This window comes from Aquarana catesbeiana, linkage group LG09 (genome assembly GCF_042186555.1).
Source record: "Aquarana catesbeiana isolate 2022-GZ linkage group LG09, ASM4218655v1, whole genome shotgun sequence".
NCBI lineage: Eukaryota > Metazoa > Chordata > Amphibia > Anura > Ranidae > Aquarana > Aquarana catesbeiana.
In genome coordinates, this window is record NC_133332.1 from 58,593,699 (window position 1) to 58,615,573 (window position 21,875).

Below are 21,875 nucleotides of genomic sequence, written 5' to 3' on the forward strand. Positions count from 1 at the left end.
TGTTAATTGAATAACCTATTGTTCCTGTCTGTTTGTTAATCCTCCTGGAGATTCCTACAGGATGTGATTAGTCTTGTGTCAACTTTAATTAGTTACCTAACCATTGTGGGATGTTTACTCCAATGTGTAATATTTGTTTTTACTGTTCATGTGGTGACTGCCCCTATTTTTGAAGTGTATAAATTCCTGTATTTCTGTTCAATAAAATGATTCCTTTGGTTTTATCTCAACATCTTGTTTGTGTACTATGTTTGGAGTAAAGGGCTGGTATTACCGGTCTGCTGGAAGGGTTTGGAGCGCAGCCGTTTGGCAGAGGAACCCAGTCAGGGTGCCTGGCAGTCCATCACAAACATCATTTTGATTTTAATAGTAATAATTAAAAAATTGAACTGTTAAAAACCACTTTAATACTGTCTGTCAGGTGTGGGATGGTAATTGTATAGCCTCTCCGTGCAGTTGCTCGGCTCTGCAGCGCGGACTGAGCTACTTTTGTCGCTGTATTGCTGCTGCTGCTCATCTCCTCTTCCCTCTTTTAAACTGTCAGGTAGCTGGAGCAGCTGTGTGAGAGGAGGTAGAGAGGACACAGTAAGCCCCACCCTACACCTGGGAATGCAGAGGAAGAAAAAATTGAACTGCTATGCATCCTGGGAAGGAGAGAACCTGCTGGAAGGAGCTATGACTTATAAGGGATGTAGTCCCTAGGGAGACGAGCCTGTCCTGACAGATCTGGGACTGTGCTGACCATGCTCTGGGAATACAGATCCCAGCATTACTGGAGGAAAAGGAACAACTATTCCTGGGCTTGGTCTGTGCAGAAGGCTAATGACTGGCTGATTTGTCACAGTGTTGAGGATGCAGAGAGGCTGAATTGTGGACATCTCCTGGTCTGTGGGAACGCCACTGTCAAGTCTTGTGTCCCTGCCTGATCAGGGAGAAGACCTCACTGCAGTTGACACGGAGAGCAGAAAAAGACAAGTCATCACCCTAATGCCGCGTACACACGGTCGGACTTTCCGGCGGACTTGGTCCGGCGGACCAGAGTGTGCCGGACAATCCGCCCGTGTGTAGGCGCCAGCGGACTTTTCCGGCGGACTTTTTCCCCAAAGTCCGCCGGACCAAGATTTGAAACCTGATTTAAATTTATCCGACGGACTCAGTTTCGGGCGGAAAGTCCGCTCGTCTGTGTGCTGGTCCGACGGAAAGTTCGCTCGTGTGTATGCTGGTCCGACGGACCAGATACGACGCGAGGGCAGGGTATTGCATCTTGCGCTCGCTGCAATAGGAAAAACAGATTTTCCTATTGCGGTGAGCGCGGGGCATACCAGGCCCTTAGGTCTGGTATGGATTATAAAGGAGAACCCCCTACGCCGAAAAAACGGCGTGGGGTCCCCCCTAAAATCCATACCAGACCCCTATCCGAGCACGCAGCCCGGCCGGTCCGATAAGCCCCCCGCCCGCAGACCCCGACAACCAACGGCCAGGGTTGTCGGGAAGAGGCCCTTGTCCTCATCAACATGGGGACAAGGTGCTTTGGGGGGGGGCCCCGCAGGGCGCCCCCTCCCCCAAAGCACCCCCCCATGTTGAGGGCATGCGGCCTGGTACGGTTTAGGAGGGGGGGCGCTCTCGCTCGTCCCCACCCCCTTTCCTGACCGGCCGGGCTGCATGCTCGGATCGGGGTCTGGTATGGATCCTTGGGGGAACCCCACGCCGTTTTTTTCGGCGTAGGGGGTTCCCCTTTATAATCTTTACCAGACCTAAGGGCCTGGTATGCCCCGCGACGGGGCTCGCAAGGTGTCAATCTTGCCGATAAAAACGGCAAGATTGATTTCCTTTTCTAGTCCCGTCGCACATGAGTCATGTTCAAAATGAACGGACTTGTCCGTGTGTGGGCAAGTCCGTTCATTCTGAAAGTCCGCCGTACCTCCGGCGAAAGTCCGTCGGAAAGACGGGCGGACTTAGCCCGCCGGAAAAGTCCGGTCGTGTGTGGGCAAGTCCGTCCGTTTTAAAGTCCGGCGCACCTGGCGGACAAAGTCCGTCAGAAAGTGTGCCGGACCAAGTCCGCCGGAAAGTCCGACCGTGTGTACGTAGCATTAGAGTTGGTAAGAGGCTGCTGGCCATACCCTGCTGCACCCTATTTAAAGGAACAGTATTATCCACTTGGGACACTGTACCAGGCATCTATACCCAGGTTTGGAGGGACAAAGAAAGCATTAAGCATAATCTATATACAAAACTATTATACAGTGCCTTGAAAAAGTATTCATACTCCTTGAAATTTTCCACATTTTGTCATGTTACCAAAAATGTAACTGTATTTTATTGGGATTTTGTGTGATAGACCAACACAAAGTGGCACATAATTGTGAAGTGGAAGGAAAATGATAAATGGTTTTCCAAATGTATTACAAATAAATATGTGAAAAGTGTGGCGTGCATTTGTATTCAGCCTCCTTTACTCTGATACCCCTAACTAAAATCTAGTGGAATAATTGCCTTCATAAGTCACCTAATTAGTAAATAGAGTCCACCTGTGTGTAATTTAATCTCAGAATAAATACGATTGATCTGTGAAGCCCTCAGAGAATTGTTAGAAAACCTTAGTGAACAAACAGCATCAGGAAGGCCAAGGAACACACCAGACATGTCTGAGATAAAGTTGTAGAGAAGTTTAAAGCAGGGTAAGGTTATAAAAAAATATCCCAAGCTTTGAACATTTTACAGAGCACTGTTCAATCCATCATCTGAAAATGGAAAGAGTATGGCACAACTGCAACCCTAACAAGACATGGCCGTCCACATAAACTGACAGGCCGGGCAAGGAGAGCAATAATCAGAGAAGCAGCCAAGAGGCCCATGGTAACTCTGGAGGAGCTGCAGAGATCCTCAGCTCAGGTGGGAGAATCTGTCCACAGGACAACTATTAGTCGTGCACTCCACAAATCTGGCCTTTATGGAAGATTAACAAGAAGAAAGTCATTGAAAGAAAGCCATAAGAATTCCCATTTGCAGTTTGGGAGAAGCCATGTGGGGGACAAAGCAAACATGTGGATGAAGATGCTCTGGTCAAATTAGAACAAAATTTAACTTTTTGGCCTAAAAGCAAAACGCTACAGTATGTGTGGAGGAAAACTAACACTGCACATCATCCTGAACAAACCATCCCCATCGAGAAACATGGTGGTGGAAGCATCATGTTGTGGGGATGCTTTTTCTTCAGCAGGGACAGGGAAGCTGGTCATAATTCATGGGAAGATGGATGGAGCTAAATACAGGGCAATCTTAGAAGAAAACCTGTTATGCCGCGTACACACGGTCGGACTTTACGGCAGACTTTGCCCGGCGGACTTTTCAAAGTACTTTACGACGGACTTTCTGAATGAACGGACTTGCCTACACACAATACACCAAAGTCTGTCGAATTCATACGTGATGACGTACGACCGGACTAAAATAAGGAAATTCATAGCCAGTAGCCAATAGCTGCCCTAGCGTGGCTTTTTGTCCATCGAACTAGCATACAGACGAGCGGACTTTTCGACCGGATTCGAGTTCAACAGATAGATTTAAAACATGTTTCAAATCTAAGTCCGTCCAACTTTTGAGCAAACAAAGTCCGCTGGAGCCCACACACGATCGAATTGTCCGACGAAACCCGTCCGCTGGGCAAAGTCTGCCGTAAAGTCCGCTTGTGTGTACGCGGCATTAGAGTCTGCAAAAGACTTGAGACTGGGGTGGAGGTTCACCTTCCAACAGGACAACGACCCTAAACATACAGCCAGAGCTACAATGGAATGGTTTAGATCAAAGCATATTCATGTGTTAGAATGGCCCAGTTAAAGTCCAGACCTAAATCTAATTGAGAATCTGTGGCAAGACTTGAAAATTGCTGTTCACAGACGCTCCCCATCCAATCTCACAAAATTTCACTCTCTAGATGTACAAAGCTAGTAGAGACATCCCAAAAAAGACTTAGCTGTAATTGCAGCAGAGGTGGTTCTACAAAGTATTGACTCAGGGGGACTGAATACAAATGCACGCCACACTTTTCACAAATTTATTTGTAAAATATTTTGAAAACCATTTATCATTTTCCTTCCACTTCCCAATTATGTGCCACTTTGTGTTGGTCTAACACATACAATCCCAATAAAATACAGTTACTCTTTTCATTGTAATATGACAATATGTGAAAAATTGCAAGGGGGTATGAATATTTTTTCAAGGCACTGTATATTTAAAGCTCTTTTGCAGTGCATTTTTTTTCTTACCATAACCTTTGGTGAATTGATCAAATGTTGCCAGTTTTCCTCGACCACCAAAGTCATCATTTTGATCGATGAGTGCTTCTGTTATAGCTTCATAGCCACAAATCACAATAATAGGGCTTGAACCAAAATACAGGGTGTACACTGAGCCGTACTGTTCACTTAACTGTAACACAATTGAATTAGATTAAGAAATATATATGTTTGACAAACCCACATTGAGAATACACAGGGTGTGAGGGGTTAGCTCGGCAGCGGGTGTGTGTGACCCCCTGGATGGGTTCACCACACAAAAACAGGCACAGCAGACAGCTTGGTAGGTGAAACAAAAACAAAGGTGCGGTTTATTCAGACTAGATGCATTGAAAAATAACAGAAAAACAAAAAAAGAAACATGAAAAGAAATCCTGGTCAGCTTGACCGCTTACTACACACGTAGATTCCCTAACTAACAACTGGGTGCAGCCTTGTGCTGCCCCAGACCCTATCTCTCTTTGAGAAGTTTTGCCACACAGGCATTAACTCACCGCAAAGCTCAGATACCACACTCCCCAGTCTACACAATCACAGAACTGGTTCCAGGATGGAGCATCTCCCTAAGCATGCTGGGATGTTTTCTATAGGTCTTAATGAGCCCACTTACTTCAGCTGGGCTCATTACCTCTTCCCCTGCAGGACTCCCAGCACTCCCCCTAGTGGTATAAGTCAGCATAAAGCCTGAATCTAGGGCATACATATTTTCCATCCTGGATGCAACCAGGTGATTTTACCTGCCTGCTGTCACATACCCCCCCCTCTTGTTTCAACCTTGTGGTTGGAACACACGCAGTCAGGCACGCATGTACTCGAGACAAAGCATCCACATTCCCCATTTTAACGCCAGGGCGATGCTTTACTGTAAAGTTGAATTCCTGTAGGGCCAGGAACCACCTATTTATCCTTCTATTGGTCTCCTTGTTTTGAGCCATCCACTTTAAAGGAGCGTGATCAGTTACCAGGTCAAAGTGCCTACCTAATAGATAGTACCGAAGGGAATCTAGAGCCCACTTCACAGCTAAACACTCCTTCTCAATTGTGGCGTAATTTACCTCATGGGACTTCAATTTCCTGCTGAGGTAAATGACTGGGTGCTCTTCCCCGTTCCAGACCTGGGACAACACTGCTCCCAACCCAACGTCTGATGCATCAGTTTGTACAACAAAGTCCTTAGAGAAGTCTGGGGAGTACAACACTGGCTGGCTACATAAGGCAGTTTTTAATGACTGGAATGCTGCTTCAGCCTCCGGGGACCATTTGACCATGACAGACTCTTTCCCTTTTGTCAGGTTGGTGAGGGGCACAGCCTGAGAAGCAAAATGGGGGATGAATCGCCGATAATAGCCAGCGATTCCCAGAAAGGCTCGTACCTGTTTCTTGCTGTTGGGACGTGGCCAACTCTGTATGGCCTCGACTTTATTGACTTGAGGCTTTATCACTCCCCTCCCAATAGTGTACCCCAGATATTTGGCCTCCTCCTGTCCAATGGTACACTTCTTTGGATTGGCCGTAAACCCAGCTTCCCGAATGGAGTCTAAGACTGCTTGCACTTTTGGCAGATGTGAGACCCAATCTGTGCTATGGATAATCACATCATCCAGGTAAGCTGCAGCATACTTCTGATGGGGCCTCAGAATCTTGTCCATTTTCCGCTGGAATGTTGCAGGTGCATTCTGTAACCCAAACGGCATTCTCTTGTATTGAAACGCCCCATCTGGGGTTACAAACGCAGTTTTCTCCTTGGCCGACTCGGCCAGGGGAATTTGCCAATACCCTTTGGTGAGATCGAGAGTTGTCATGTATCGGGCTGTTCCCAGCCGGTCGATCAACTCATCTATACGCGGCATGGGGTAGGTGTCAAATTTTGTAACTTTATTCAATTGTCGAAAATCGTTACAAAACCGCCAGCTCCCATCAGGTTTGGGCACTAGTACGATAGGACTGGACCAGTCACTCTGGGACTCCTCTATCACACCCAATTCCAGCATCCTTTGAACCTCCCCACGTATTGCCTCCCGTCGGGCCTCTGGTATTCTATAAGGTTTTAGTTTTACCCTTTCTCCTGGCGGGGTAATAATATCATGCTCTACGCCAGATGTTTCTCCCGGCAGCTCAGAGAAAATCTCTTTGTTGCGAAGTACAAACTCTTTAACCTCCTGTTTTTGGGGTTTCGATAAGGTGACTGCGATTCCAACCTCAGGAACAAAGCAATCAGACTGGACCGGTGACAAAGTCTCTGCAACTAGGGATTCCCTATCCCTCCAGGCTTTCAGCAGATTGACGTGATATACCTGTTCCAGCTTTCGCCTTCCTGGCTGTCTGACCCTATAGTTCACCTCGCTCAATTTTTCAAGAACTTCGTATGGACCTTGCCATTTGGCCATGAATTTGCTTTCAACCGTAGGGACTAGCACCAATACCTTATCCCCCGGGGAAAAAGTACGGGTCTTGGCCCCACGGTTGTACACTCTCTGCTGTGCTAACTGCGATTGGGCCAAATGTTCCTTTACGATTGGCATTACCTGTGCAATTCTATCTTGCATCAGGGCGACATGCTCAATCACACTCCTGTGGGGAGAACTCTCATTTTCCCAAGTTTCCTTGGCGATATCCAGCAGTCCTCTTGGGTGTCTCCCATAGAGTAACTCGAAGGGTGAGAAACCCGTAGAGGATTGGGGTACCTCCCTAATGGCAAACATCAAATAGGGTATTAGACAGTCCCAATTCTTTCCATCTCTATCCACCACCTTCTTTAACATTTGTTTTAGGGTTTTGTTGAATCTTTCAACTAACCCATCTGTTTGGGGGTGATACACAGACGTACGTAATTGTGTCACTTTGAACAACTTGCATAGTTCTTTCATAACCCGGGACATAAAAGGTGTACCTTGGTCCGTAAGCAGTTCCTTACAAATACCCACACGGCTAAAAACAAGAGATAGTTCTTTGGCTATGGTTTTGGCCGAGGTATTTCGAAGAGGAATTGCCTCCGGATAACGGGTGGCATAGTCCATTATAACCAAAATGTACTGATGCCCCCTAGCGGACTTCATTATCGGACCTACCAAATCCATTGCGATCCTCTCAAAGGGGACCTCAATGATAGGAAGAGGTACCAGCGGGTTACGGAAATGTGGCATAGGTGCCGACTTCTGACACACAGGGCAGGAGGAACAATAATTTTCTGTTTCCTTCATGACCCCAGGCCAATAGAATCTCTGCAATACTCTCTCTCTGGTTTTCTCTGTCCCCAGATGACCTCCAAGAATGTGCCCATGGGCCAATTCCAACACCAACTTCCTGTAAGGTTTGGGCACCACAAGTTGCTCAACGGTTTCTTCTGCCCTTTGAGCCACTCGATACAGTAGGTCCCTTTCCACAGTGAAGTACGGGTAAGTGCAAGTTTTTTCTGGGTTCACTAACTCGCCATCTATTTTCACCACATTTTCCCGTGCCTTTATTAGGGTGGGGTCTTTTAACTGTTCTGTGGCAAAATTTTCCCTGTGAACCTCAAGATCTGAAAATTCCACAGACGGCATGTTTTCATCTGAGGATGTTGGCTCCTCCCCATTTTCTCGAGTTTCCCCTGCCAATACCGACAAGGGAAATTCTGGAGAGTCCTCACCACTCTCAGAGGAATTCTGGTCATCATCTTTCTGGTCTATAGGGGCACCAGTGGGGGGCTCAGGACAATCCCAGAGTTCCCAGAACATTGGAAAATCCCTTCCCACAATGGCATCATGTGGTAAGTGAGACACTAACCCTACCTGATGAGAGAGGTTACCTTTGTGGGTCTCAAAAAACACTGAAGTTACAGGATACTCTCGGGTGTCCCCATGCACACAAATAACAGCCACCTTGTTATTCCCAGAGACCACTGTAGTAACTAATTCAGCCTTTATCAATGTCACCAGGCTACCTGAATCCAGCAACACATCCACATTTCTACCATTAATACACATTTTACATAAATGTTTCTCAGGTCCCCGAATGGCAGTACAAGCGACTGTCGCAAACATCGACTGACGTCTGTCCCTTATAAAGTCACATTGCATAGGTTCATCCACAACTGGGCAATTAGCTGAAATATGTCCCTCTTGCCGGCAGCGGTAGCAAATAATCTTTTTCGCTGCCTCTTGCGGCCTGGGCTTCCCGGGCTGCTCCCGCCAGACATTAGGTTGAACCCCCACCTTCTCACTCTCTCCACCCTCACCCCTTGGAGTCATCTTACCCGCCACTGGGGATGGTCTGGTCTTAGGGTGGAAAGTCCGTGAGTCCCTGGAAGAGGTGGTCAGGTTCTCTGTAGCCAAGTACCTCTCAACCAGATCCACAAGCTTATCTGCAGTTTCTGGGTCTCCATGGCTTACCCACTTTTGGATGGCAGTAGGAAGAGCTCTCAGGAAACGATCCATAACAACACGTTCCACAATGTTTGGTGCGGTCAAAGTCTCTGGCTGCAGCCACCTCCTGCTCAGGTGAATGAGATCATACATTTGAGACCTGGGGGGTTTTCCAAGCCGGAAAGTCCAGTTATGTACACGCTGAGCCCGGACGGCCAGGGTGACACCCAGCCGTGCCAATATTTCTGTTTTTAGCACCACATAGTCTTTTGCTTGGTCCGGCTCTAGGTCATAATAGGCTTTCTGCGATTCCCCTGTTAACAGAGGGGCCACAAGTCCAGCCCACTGCTCCTTAGGCCACTTTTCCCTTTCAGCAGTCCTTTCAAATGTGGTCAAAAACACCTCCGGATCATCCTCTCCAGTCATTTTTGTCAGTAAACGGCTCACACCAAAGGATGCAGTATTAGTGGAACCACTTGCCTCACTGGTCTGCGGCCGTTGCTGCATTAATGTCTCGATTTGTTGTTGGAGTCTCTGCTCTTGCTTTTGTAACAGCTCTATGAAGCGGGCCTCAGATTGCTGCTGGGCTTGTTGCTGAGCGTCCAGACTCTGCAGTTGAGCTTTCTGCTGAGCTTCCAGACTCTGCTGCAAAGTTGCATTTATCTGCTGCTGGGCTGCAAGGCTTTGTTGTTGAGCTGCAAGGCTCTTTTGCAAACCTGCATTTGTCTGCTGCTGATTTGCATTTGCTAGAGCCAGCTGTCTCAGTATCTCCTCCATGCTGGCCTTTAAAAAAAACTGCCCGCATTCTCCACCAACTGTGAGGGGTTAGCTCGGCAGCGGGTGTGTGTGACCCCCTGGATGGGTTCACCACACAAAAACAGGCACAGCAGACAGCTTGGTAGGTGAAACAAAAACAAAGGTGCGGTTTATTCAGACTAGATGCATTGAAAAATAACAGAAAAACAAAAAAAGAAACATGAAAAGAAATCCTGGTCAGCTTGACCGCTTACTACACACGTAGATTCCCTAACTAACAACTGGGTGCAGCCTTGTGCTGCCCCAGACCCTATCTCTCTTTGAGAAGTTTTGCCACACAGGCATTAACTCACCGCAAAGCTCAGATACCACACTCCCCAGTCTACACAATCACAGAACTGGTTCCAGGATGGAGCATCTCCCTAAGCATGCTGGGATGTTTTCTATAGGTCTTAATGAGCCCACTTACTTCAGCTGGGCTCATTACCTCTTCCCCTGCAGGACTCCCAGCACTCCCCCTAGTGGTATAAGTCAGCATAAAGCCTGAATCTAGGGCATACATATTTTCCATCCTGGATGCAACCAGGTGATTTTACCTGCCTGCTGTCACAAGGGGAACATTGTTCTATCCAACTGGAGACCGGATGGGGCGTGGCTATGCATTTTGAGGCATTCGCCTCTTCCTCAAGCTGTGGGGTTGCTACAGAAATGCTGATTACTCAGGTGATTCGAGCGAGCAACACATCATAAAGTTTGCTATAGCATTTGGTCTCGGGCTGCAGGTTCACGCACCGCTCCCCTTTTTCCCGATTGCTTGTTATGGGTATTGTTTAATTTTACATATTATTTATACTGTTTAACCACTTGACCTCAGGAAGGTTTTCCCTTCTTCATGACCAGACCATTTTTTGGGGATTCTGCACTGCGCTACTTTAACCACTTCAGACCCGGAAGGATTTACCCCCTTCCAGACCAAGCCCTTTTTTGCAATACGGCACTGCGTCGCTTTAACTGACAATTGCACGGTCGTGCGATATTGTACCCTAACAAAATTGACATCCTTTTTTTCCCCCACAAATAGAGCTTTCTTTTGGTGGTATTTAATCATCTCTGCGATTTTTTTTTTTTTTTTTCGCTATGAACAAAAAAAAAGCAAACGTTTTGAAGAAAAAGCTATATTTTTAACTTTTTTCTACAATAAATATCCCCAAAAAAATATGAAAAAATTAATTTCTTACTCAGTTTAGGTCAATATGTATTCTTCTCAATATTTTTGGTAAAAAAACCCAAAAAAAACGCAATAAGCGTATTGATTGATTGTTTTGCGCAAAAGTTATCACGTCTACAAAATAGGGGATAGATTTATGGCATTTTTATGATTATTTTTTTTTATTAGTAATGGCCGCGATCTGCGATTTTTATTGTGACTGCGACATTTCAGCGGACAGATCGGACACTCTTGTCGCTATTTTGGGACCATTGGCATCTAAACAGCAATCAGTGCTATAAAAATGCACTGATCACTGTGTAAATGTCATTGGCATTGAAGGGGTTTAATACTAGGGGGCGATCAAGCGGTTAAGTGTGTAAATGTAGGGGGGGTGGGCTCACTATAACATGACAGAGATCACTGCTCCCGGTCACTGGGAGCAGTAGATCCCTGTCATGTTGCTAGGCAGAACAGGGAAATGCCTTGTTTACATAGGCGTCTCCCCGCTCTGCCTCTCTGTGTCACGATTGCGGGCCATCGGCCGACATGGAGTCCATGGGACTCGCGGGCATGCTCCTGCGGTGCACATGCGCGCTGCCGGTAGCACGCATGAGCCCGCTACCCGCCGATGACGCAGCAACGTACGGATACGTTGTTTTGCGCACCACTTTGCCGATGTATATCAGCATGAGCCGGTCAGCAAGTGGTTAACTGGCAATTTCGTGCTCATGCAACACTACGTAAATTAAATTTTTATCATTTTTTTCACACAAATAGAGCTTTCTTTTGGTGTCATTTGATCACCACTGTTTTTTTTATTATTATTTATTATATAAACAAAAATAGATGGAAAATTAAAAAAAAAAACAATATTTTCTACTTTTTGTTATAAAACATATCCAATTAAAAAAAAAATCTTCATAAATTTAGGCCAAAATGTATTCTGATACATGTCTTTGGTAAAAAAAAAAAAAAAAATCCCAATAAGTGTACTGTATATTAATTGGTTTGTGTGAATGTTACAGCATCTACAAACTATGATATATACAGTACGTACTTGAATTGACACAGCTATACAGTAGATACTATACTGATAAAGAGAAGCCCGGAGTAATGCCCAAAAGAAAAATGAACGTAGGGCTTACATGACTGGATGAACAGGGGTACATAGGAGTAATTGTAAGAGGGGATCTTATTGGTGAGAAAAGGGGAAGAGGAGGAGTCGGTTGGAAAGTAAGTGTTTGGAGGTCCCTCCCCAGTGTCAGTGTGTGCAGTGGATTCAGCTTGGAAGCATGTCATCCCTGGAGGAGCTGATGGGACAGTTGTGGGCCGCGGCAGCAGTGAAGGGTGAGCGGTGGCTGCGGGACCAGGTCTCCCTGGTCCTGGGGGAGCAGGCAGCGACAGCCAGCACTGAGAGGAGGATCGATTCTCCCATAACTCACCTCCCAGACCACAGAGGACTGCGAGCAGCCCCACACATGTCCCTTTAGAGCCCCCTGCAAAACGAGTGGCGGTTCCAGGCAGGGGGACCTCTGGGAGGTACCGGAGGCAGAGACTAGAAGTGGCGGGGGGCCCTCCAGGATACCTGGGTCCCTCAACAGGCCCGCCATGTGGCAGGACACGGACCTTTCGGGCTCTGCCCCTGGCTCAGCCGTAGCGGGGGCTTCGGCGAGAGACGAGCGCAGCCACGGCCGCCGGGCCATCAGACTCCTCAGCCAGCGGCCCCAAGTGCTCTAGCGCAGTACAGGGGACGAGGAGGACATCAGGCGCACTGGGGCAGCGAGAGCAGGACCATACCGGAGGCCAGAGAAAAGCTACATGCAAGTCGCCAGGAGGGAGGAGGCGTGGCCATCCAGGACGCGGATCTACGGCATCCAGGGAGGGATCCCCTGGAGGGCTGACACGAGGAGCTGAAGAGCCGATCGTGGATCGATCAGAAGGGGAACTTTCCATGTCAGAGGAAGAAGGACCGCACAGACCCATGCCAACGATGGAGGCGGGACCTTCGGCTGGTGGGACTTCTTCCAAGCAGCCCGGTAAGTCCACTGTTAATTTGGGGTATGTAGAGGATGGGGGTAGTGAGGTGTTAGCAAGGGGGGCCACAGTAGGTGGGTCACAGAGCGCTTCCCAGCAGGGGACATCCCCCGTTGTTCCTCCTCTGGCCACGAGGGTCTATGACGGCGGAGGGTGGTTTGCAGGGGTTCCTGGCAGGGTTAAAGGAATTGGTCAGTAGGTTTGAGCCTGGGGTTACCAGGTCGGTCACGCCAGCGGCAGCATGGGTGGCTCCTGGGGGCGGGGTGTCCGGGGAGGCGGTGCCGCGGACGCAGCCAGGGCCCTCAACAACGAATCCTACGCCCGAGGTGGGCGACACCATGGTGGCTACTCCAGGTACGGAAAGCGGGAATTCTTCGGGGGAAAAAGTAGTGGAGACAGTGGATGCAGCGAAAAAACAAGACTTGATCAGGTTAGCAGATGCGGCCCAGTATGAAGTATATGTTTGTTTTGAGGGACCGCTGGGTGCTCATTTGAAGCAGGTGGTCAGGGAAAAAATTTGGAAAGGGGTGTATGTGGAGATATTCTCCCTGCTGCTCCTAGACAGGGTAAAACCAGAGGACAATAAGAAGGAGGACAAAGAGAAGAGAAATTACAGACTCATACCGCGGATGTTCCAGAACTGGCTTCAGGCGTTCGCAATTTTGGCCAGTGTTATAGGAGAGAAAAACCCGGAGCATTGCTCTGCGCTTTTCTGTTACCTGGATGCAATTGGTGAAGCTCACAGAGTCTGCGGGGGAGTAGCGTGGTTGAGATACGATGAGCAGTTTCGTCAGTGGAGGGCGATTCGTCCGGCACTACGTTGGGACCACAAGGACATCAGCCTGTGGATGCGCTTGATGACATCGGCGAGGGCACCCAATCAGTTTTTTCCAGGTGGGGCCGGTGGGTCAACTACTCCCGGACAATCGGCCTCAAAGAAAAAGGAAGTCTGTTGGCAATACAAGGAGGGCACCTGCAAATTCGGGGGGGAGCTGTAAGTATAAGCATGAATGCTCTGGTTGTGGGGGAGCCCACCCGGTGTCCCGGTGTTTCAAACAAGGAAAAGGCATGGCTGGAGAGTCTGCGAACAAGAGGGATGATGCTGGTGAAAGTGGAAAAGATGCATCCTTTTCTAGATAGATACCCCGATAGGGAGGCAGCACAGATACTGGGTCGGGGTGTTTTGGAGGGTTTTAGGATACCGGCACAACTAGTCGTCTCTCCATCAATGGCTAGGAACCTACGTTCAGCGATGCAACATCCGGAGGTGGTTTTGGAGAAACTGCGGAAGGAAGTTGCGCTAGGGCGTATGGCAGGCCCTTTCCCGATGTTGCCAATTCCTGGCTTAGTGGTCTCGCCCTTAGGGGTGGTCTCCAAAAAGGAGCCGATGAAATATAGACTGATTCACCACCTTTCTTTCCAGAAAGGGGGGTCGGTCAATGATGCCATTGACCCACAGATGTGCGCAGTTTCATACACATCATTTGATGCAGAGTTTTTTTGGGTGAGGCGCTATGGGAGAGGGGCTAAGATGGCAAAAACAGACATTAAGGCTGCATTTAGATTACTTCCTGTCCACCCGGACAGTTTTTATCTCCTAGGTTGTCATTGAAAGGAGGAATACTATGTGGATCGATGCTTGCCAATGGGCTGCTCTATTTCATGTGCACTGTTTGAACGTTTCAGTTAATTCGTGGAATGGGTAGTCCGGGACATCGCGGCAGTGAATTCCATCATCTACTATCTGGATGATTTTTTGTGTGTAGGCCTGGCTTCATCCGAAGTTTGTGCAGTGTTATTGACAACGCTGGAACACATAGCGGAATGTTTTGGGATTCCCCTGGCTCCGGACAAGACAGAAGGGCCGACTACTGTGATTAGTTTCCTGGGCATTGTGGTGGATTCAGAGGCAATGGAGTGCCAACTGCCCGAGGAAAAGTTGCGGGCATTACAGGCGGAGATTCGGGCAATCGTGGGATTATGCAAGGTACAACTCAGGACACTGCAGTCTGTTTTGGGTAAGTTGAATTTTGCGTGTCGCATAATCCCCATGGGCAGGGTTTTCAGCAGGCGGCTGTCAGCCAGCACAGGGGGGGTGGAATCCCCAAAACACTTTGTAAGGTTGAACAAGGACCATAGGGACGACCTGCGGATATGGCACGGATGCTGCGGGATCCACAGGTTTCGGGGCTTTCTTCCAGGGGAAGTGGAGTGCGGGGCTGTGGCCAGAATCTTGGAAAGCGGCGGGGCTTCTGAAGAACATGGTGCTACTGGAGCTATTTCTGGTGGTACTGGCGGTGAAGCTATGGGGCCGAATCCTTCAGGGAAGGCGCGCTTCCATGGTGATAATCTAGGGGTGGTTCAGGTCATCAACAAGGTGTCATCGGCATCTCCGCCAGTGGTGCGTTTGTTGAGACATTTAGTTCTAAGGTGCATGCAGTTGAATGTGTTTATATATGCTGTGCACTTGCCAGGAGTAGAAAACGTCACTGCTGATGTGCTTCCTCGCTTTCAGTGGGGCAAGTTTCGGGAGTTGGCACCCGCGGCGGACACGCACGGGGTCCCTTGTCCCCCGGGTCTTTGGAAAATTGCATTGGAGTCGTCTCTGACTGGATCAGATGGTCAGTAAGTGAGGCGACATGGGTAGCGTACAGCAGGGTGTGGTCAGAATGGGAGTCACAGGTGACACAGGTTGGCGGACTAGATAACACACCGGATTTTAGACTGCTGGTGGTGTATTTGGTATGTAGGAACATGGAAGAGGGGGTGTCGGTGTCAGGTTTGAACAAAAAATTGGCGGGCCTTGCCTTTTGGTTCAAACTGAACGGCAAACAGGATTTTACAAAGGAATTTTGGGTTAGGCAGGCTGTGAAAAGGTACAGGAGAGGGGTGCAGCGCAAGGATGATAGGCGTCCGGTGTCATTTGAGTTGCTGGGAAGGCTCTTTGCACAATTAAGTGAGACCTATTCGTCACGTTATGAAATGAGGTTGTTTAGAACGGCGTTTGCCCTGGTGTTTTTTGGGGCATTCAGGATAGGGGAGCTTGTCAGTCCTTCAAAAAAAGAAAAAGAGGGGATTGGGATGGAAGAGGTCATTTGTGGTGCGGATGGGTTATCCATGCGGGTAAGAAAGTCCAAAATGGATCAGGAGGAAAAAGGAAAATGGGTAATGGTTTTTGCGATACCGGGATCCCCCTTGTGCCCAGTTTCAACTGTTAAAAGTTTCCTTGAGATCCGTCCAGGTGGGATGGGCTCCTTTTTGATACACGAGAATGGGGAATCGCTGTCCAGATTCCAGTTTATTTCAGTGTTTAGCAAGTGTCTGAAGGCACTGGGCTTGGGGGGTCTGAAATTTTCCTCACACTCATTTAGGATAGGGGAGGCTACGAAGGCTGTGAGATGGGGTCTGGACGAGGATTCAGTTAAGCGAATTGGTCGGTGGGAGTCACGAAGGTTCAGGTCATATGTTCGGCCAGAGTTGTTAGAGATGTATAGGATGGGGGGATAAGGAGATGTCGGCATGGGTTTTGTGTGTATGGGGGACAATGTGTCATTTGTCATGTTGGATGTTTTGTTTTCTTCTTTTACAGGTTGTCCGCAGGGGTTGGTCTGGATTATGGGACATTCTTATGTCTGTTGGGGAGCAAGAAGGGTGGATGTTAGGCCTGCGGGTAGGCAGTTGGGTATTTCCAGAAGGGAAGCTTGCATTAAATGGTTGGGAGTTCCAGAGATGCTTTGGAGCAGGATTATGCCTGAAGTGCACCGTTTTGTGAGGTTAGACAGGCACACGGACATTTTAGTTCTACATGTAGGGGGTAATGATTTAGGTCTATGGTCAAAACTGGATATTACGCAGGATATCAAATTTGATGTTCTGCGTCTCCGTTTTGCCTTTCCCAGGATGGTAATTGTGTGGTCGGATGTGAATGCCAGGACCACATGGAGGTTGGCGAGATCGGTGGAGAGGGTTAACAAGGCCAGGAAGAAGGTTAATAGAGAGGTCAGTAGGTTTGTGGTGAAGAATGGGGGGGCTAGCTGTCAGGCATCTGTAGTTGGAGGTAGATACTTGGCGTTACCTTTTGAGATGATGGTGTACACCTCAATGACGTGGGGATAGATATGTGGGCCATGGGAATTCAGGATGGCATTGAACGAGCACTGAGGGTGTGGAGGTACGCTCAAGGGTAGGTTGTACCCTTGTTTGCTGTGGCGGGTGTTGGTCGTTACAGGTGAAGGAAGAAACCCCCCCCCAGATAAGGTGAATGCAGGACTCATCGGTAGTATGGGCCCGTTTGTGGTATTTCAGCTAATGTTATTTAGCTGGAATTTGATGAAAGGGTGCACTGCGAGCAGTTTTGGGTTGTCTCCGAGCTAGCTTGTCAGCTGGAGGCCTATGTTCAGTTAAAGGTACCGCGGTACATGGTGATGATCATTATGTTGATGCTGGGGGGGAGGTATGGCCTGCATAGACCAACATGACCAGTTGAGGTTCAACAGATGTTGTTTTTAAACATGTTAATTTTAATTGGTTTATTAATAAAGGTGCTGCTACGGCCAATAAGTACTCCAATATGGTGTGGTCTTTTTTAATGGGAAGAAAGGGGGTAATAAAATGTTGGAGTGGGTTGGCTGGGTAAGCAGTGGGTATGTAACATCTGTTGTACTATAGTCATGGCTGTGATCAGCGACTTACAGTGGGACTGGCATAGTGTTGCAGACAATCTGGCACTAACTGACGCTAGTGACACTTAAGCCTCCGTTCACACTGGTGCGACTTTTCATGTGATTTGAGAAGCCCAAACCACAAGTTGCACCCTGTTGCCGTGAATGGAACTGTTCAAATCAGTGTGATGCTGACTTTGTGATGCCGCACCGATTTGAAAAAGACACTCCTCCAAGTCACACCTGAAGTCACACTGACCTGCAGCTTTAAAATTGTGCAATTTCAAGTGAAGTCGGATTTGGTGTGAATGGGGGCTAATACAGTGATCAGATATAATACTGTACACTGTACTAAGGACACTGGCTGGGAAGGGGGTTAACACAAGGGGCAATGAAGGAGTAAACTGTGTGCCTAACAAGTGTACAGTGTGTAATATGTACTGCTTTTACTCCCAGACCTGGCTGTTTTTTCTCCCTGCATTTCAGGGAGAAGATTCAGCCAAATTGCTGTTTTGTGTATACTTAGATCTGTGTGTTTGTAAACACAGAACTCTGTGCTATGATTTGACACAGATGATCAGCAGGTTTCAGCCAAAATCATTGGCTGAAACCTGCCGACAAATTCATGCTGTGACTGAAGCCAGAAGAAAGCCGGCAACATACATGTACCTGCACCTGCCGCCCGCTCGCAGAATATTTACTGTAAATGAGTCGGGCAGTGATTGAATATTGATAAGTTTCGTTTCTAAGGCACCTTTCACATGGGCTGTCTGATCAGGTCCACCTGTCAGTTTTTCAGGCAAACTTAATCAGACATTGCAGTCTCCCCTATGGAGCTGACATCTGCCGCTATCTGATCCAATCCTGTCTGCCAAATCCAGACGGACGGTGGTCCTATTTTCCATCCGTCTGGCGGATCGAATATGATTGGATGAAAATGGACAGTTTTTCCGTTTTCACCCAATTTCCCCATACAGGAGAGCGGGACTGGGTCCGTCTCTGCTGTGCACATTAAATGACACTTCAAGGATTACAGTTTTGCTGGCTCACCTTATTACTGTTGCATTGGAGTGTGTTGGGACACATCGAGCCTCGGCACCTGTGAGTAGACCTGGTGTATGGATTGAGTTGTCCCTGCAGAGAGCGTTGTTGCCTTTCTTCTTTTCCACAATGAGCAGAGACCAGTGGCGTTGGGGTGGGGGGGCTGGAGCCCTGAATGGGTCCCCAAAAATCCCCGGGTCTCAGGCATGCACAATTGTATTGTTAGCCCCGGGCGCCGTCGAGCAGGGACCGATCTGATCCCGAGTCACATAGCTTGTCCCGCCTTCTGGAGCCTGCAGCGCCTATGATGGACGTCCCACTGGTCCAATGGCGGGACCGCGGGACGTATGATGTCCATCAAAGGGTGCTGCAGGCTCCAGAAGGCGGGAATTACAATGCGGCGGCCGCGCCACGTCACTATGAGATCCCCACCCGGCGCTCGGGTGGGCGGCTCTCCTCTCCTTCTCTGGCTGCCTGCTGTGATGATGATGGGTGCGCCACTCACCGCACACCACGGCTGAGCTGAGCTGCTGCAGGACACATGAACTCTGTCTCCTGGTCAGGTAGGTCAGTGTGTGCATGTCAGTGTATGTCAGGTAGGTCAGTGTATGTCAGGTAGGTCAGTGTATGTCAGGTAGGTAGGTCAGTGTATGTCAGGTAGGTCAGTGTATGTCAGGTAGGTAGGTCAGTGTGTGTATGTCAGGTAGGTAGGTCAGTGTATGTATGTCAGGTAAGTCGGTCAGTGTATGTATGTCAGGTAGGTCGGTCAGTGTATGTAAGTCAGGTAGGTCAGTCAGTGTATATATGGCAGGTGAGTTTAGTAGTCAGCATTGATGGGCACTGGTAAGCCAGGCAGCAACCAAAAAGTGAGCCTACCCCGCCACACAACCACACAACCCCACCGCCCAGCCAAAAAACCCTGCGCCACTTTTGCGTTTATTAGCTTTTTAGCGTTTTGGCTTTTTTTTTTTTCCTTTGAAGAAAAAAAATTTTTTTCAATGGATCAAAAACGTTAAAAAAACACTGGTGAGCGACATTTTTGAGCTTTTTATCGATGTTTATCAGCGTTAGAGCATTTTTACTGCAGAAAAAACTCCCTCAGAACCCACTAGTTTTGGGGTTTTTTTACGGCTCAAAAATGCCACTGCCCAAAACTGCTGATAACAGCCCTATGTGTGCATGGACACATAGGATAACATGATGGAGAGTTTAATGACTGTAGAAAAAAACGTCTACAGCCAAAAACAGCTGCTGTAAAAACGTCAAAAATTAGATTGTAAATTCAGCACTAAATCTAATTTTAAGCTTATAATGGTTTCAAAGAATGTCCAGATTATCTGACCTTTATGAGTGATTTGGCCATTGATCCCATCTTTATGTTCAGGAGGTTTCCGATCAGGGGCAGAGGGGTCGGACCTGGTGGGAGCCCCCGTTTCCTGTACATCGTCTTCCATGTTGAGAAGATGAAGTAGCAGCAGGAGAGAAGAATCAGCACTGCAGTCAACAGCCCCGTCAGTTCCATGGTGGTACGTAGACTGAAACATCTGATACACGTGTTTTGGATTATGTAAAAAGGGTGGAGCGATGTTGGATAACTCCCGGCAGATTCCAGGTTATTGATGTCACTGTTTTGTTGAAGGTGCTTTTAACTCCAGTTAAGGCAGGTCAATAGTCATAAGTGCATCCTTGCCCTGATTCTTTTTGCAGATATAAATGTATATTCAACCCTACAACAAGTGGGTTTCATCATCTTTGAACAAACAAACATTCCAACATGAAGTAACCTATCTATTGTACATTGCAAACATTACATATTTGGATATGGATACACTATATTACCAAAAGTATTGGAACGCCTGCCTTTGTACACACATGAACTTTAATGCCATCCCAGTCTAGTGTTAAATATTGAGTCGGCCCACCCTTTGCAGCTATTGGGGTAAGGATTTTAACAAAAAAAAGTGTTTACTGGGGAATGTTCATTTTATTGTGCTAAATGTGTTAGGCTAAAAAGAAATAAAACACTCAGGGTTTATTTGTACAAATTAGTTATTTTTAATCATTCTTTACTATAATTGCATAGAAAGAATGTCTGTTGAAGAAACACTATATTGTCAAAAGTATTGGGACGCCTGCCTTTACACACATGAACTTTAATGGAATCCCAGTCTTAGTCCATAGAGTTCAATATTGAGTTGGCCCACCCTTTGCAGTTATAACAGCTTCAACTCTTCTGGGAAGGCTGTCCACAAGGCTTAGGAGTGTGTCTATGGGAATGTTTAACTGTTCTTCCAGGAGCGCATTTGTGAGGTCAGGCACTGATGTTGGACGAGAAGGCCTGGCTTGCGGTCTCCGCTCTAATTCATTTTAAAGGTGTTGAGTTCAGGACTCTGTGCAGGCCAGTCAAGTTCCTCTACCCCGACCTTACTTTGTGCACTGGTGGAAATGTTGGAAAAGGAAAGAGAAGCCCGGAGCATGACAAAAAGAATAGAGGAGGGCTTACATGACTGAGGAAAGAGAGGTCAGAGGACAAGATTTGGTACAGCACTCAGGATTGGAGAAATGGTAAAGGGAGGAGGGGCCGGAGGTAATTGATATAGGAGTTTGCCCCTCCACAGCGTACAGTGGAAGCATGGAGGGTAGAGCTTAGAGAGCTTGCAGCCACGATGTCCGTTGTTGATACTTTGCTGGCACAGCTACGGGCAGAAGCAGCGACCAGAGGTGAGGAGTGGCTGCAAGAGCGGCTGGCAGCGGTGATGGTTGTCGGGTCGCTGGGAGCCAGCGGTCTTGGCCGCCGGAGTGCTTCTCCCCGGACCTCTCACCCAGGGCTCAGCATCATGCAGGGAGTCCCATAGGGCCCCTTCAGGGCCTCCCGCCAAGCACTCGGGCGGGCCTGTGGCGGGGGGTCCTGGGAGGAATCCACATCAAGGATGGAGCTCGGTGGGCAGGGCCTCCAAGAACACCGGAGCCCCTGTTAGGCCCACCACATGCCTGGTGGGCGGGGCTTCAGCGAGGGAATGACACAGCCAAGGTCATGGGCCTTCCCAGGCTGCAGCCGGTGGCCTACATGGGCATGAGAGACGGCTGGGGTCGGATGGCCGGAGCACAGCGGCTGGACATAGAGGGGAGTGCGGTCCTGGCCCGAGGAAAGCAACAAAGAAATCGGTGGGCGGATATGGCACGCAGAGACAGGCCGGCAGCAGTGCGGATCCTCTGCATCCAGGGATGGATCCCTGGAGGGCATTCTGCAGCGGAAGAACACCTGATGATCAAACGCTCGGAAGGTGAGTTGTCCCTGTCAGATGAGGAGACGTGTAGACGCCCGGCAGCGATGGAGGCGGGATCATCGGCTGGTGGGACCCTTCCTAGGCAGCCTGGTAAGTCAGCTTTTAATTCTGTACGTAATGTTAGATCTGACGGGGATGTGGGAGTGGTGGCAGGCAGTGGGCCAGGTTGCAGTGGGGATGCTCCTGGACAGCAGGTTGCGCTGCCTGGGGAACCCAACCCGAGCGCGTTGATCCATGACCAGCAC

At 48.4% G+C, this 21,875-nt stretch overlaps 1 protein-coding gene across 1 annotated transcript in view; it reads right to left on the reverse strand.

Annotated features, from left to right (window-relative positions):
* The window catches only part of LOC141107687 (cytochrome P450 2G1-like), a 76,098-nt gene extending 56,154 nt beyond the window's left edge, over positions 1–19,944 (reverse strand). The window contains exons 1-2 of the mRNA XM_073598591.1: positions 19,686–19,944; positions 4,269–4,431 (exon numbers count right to left, since the gene is read on the reverse strand). Of these exons, the coding sequence (XP_073454692.1) occupies positions 4,269–4,431; positions 19,686–19,865 (343 nt within the window). The 5' untranslated portion in view covers positions 19,866–19,944. The remainder of the gene's footprint in view (positions 1–4,268; positions 4,432–19,685) is intronic.
* Between the last annotated feature and the right edge of the window lie 1,931 nt (positions 19,945–21,875).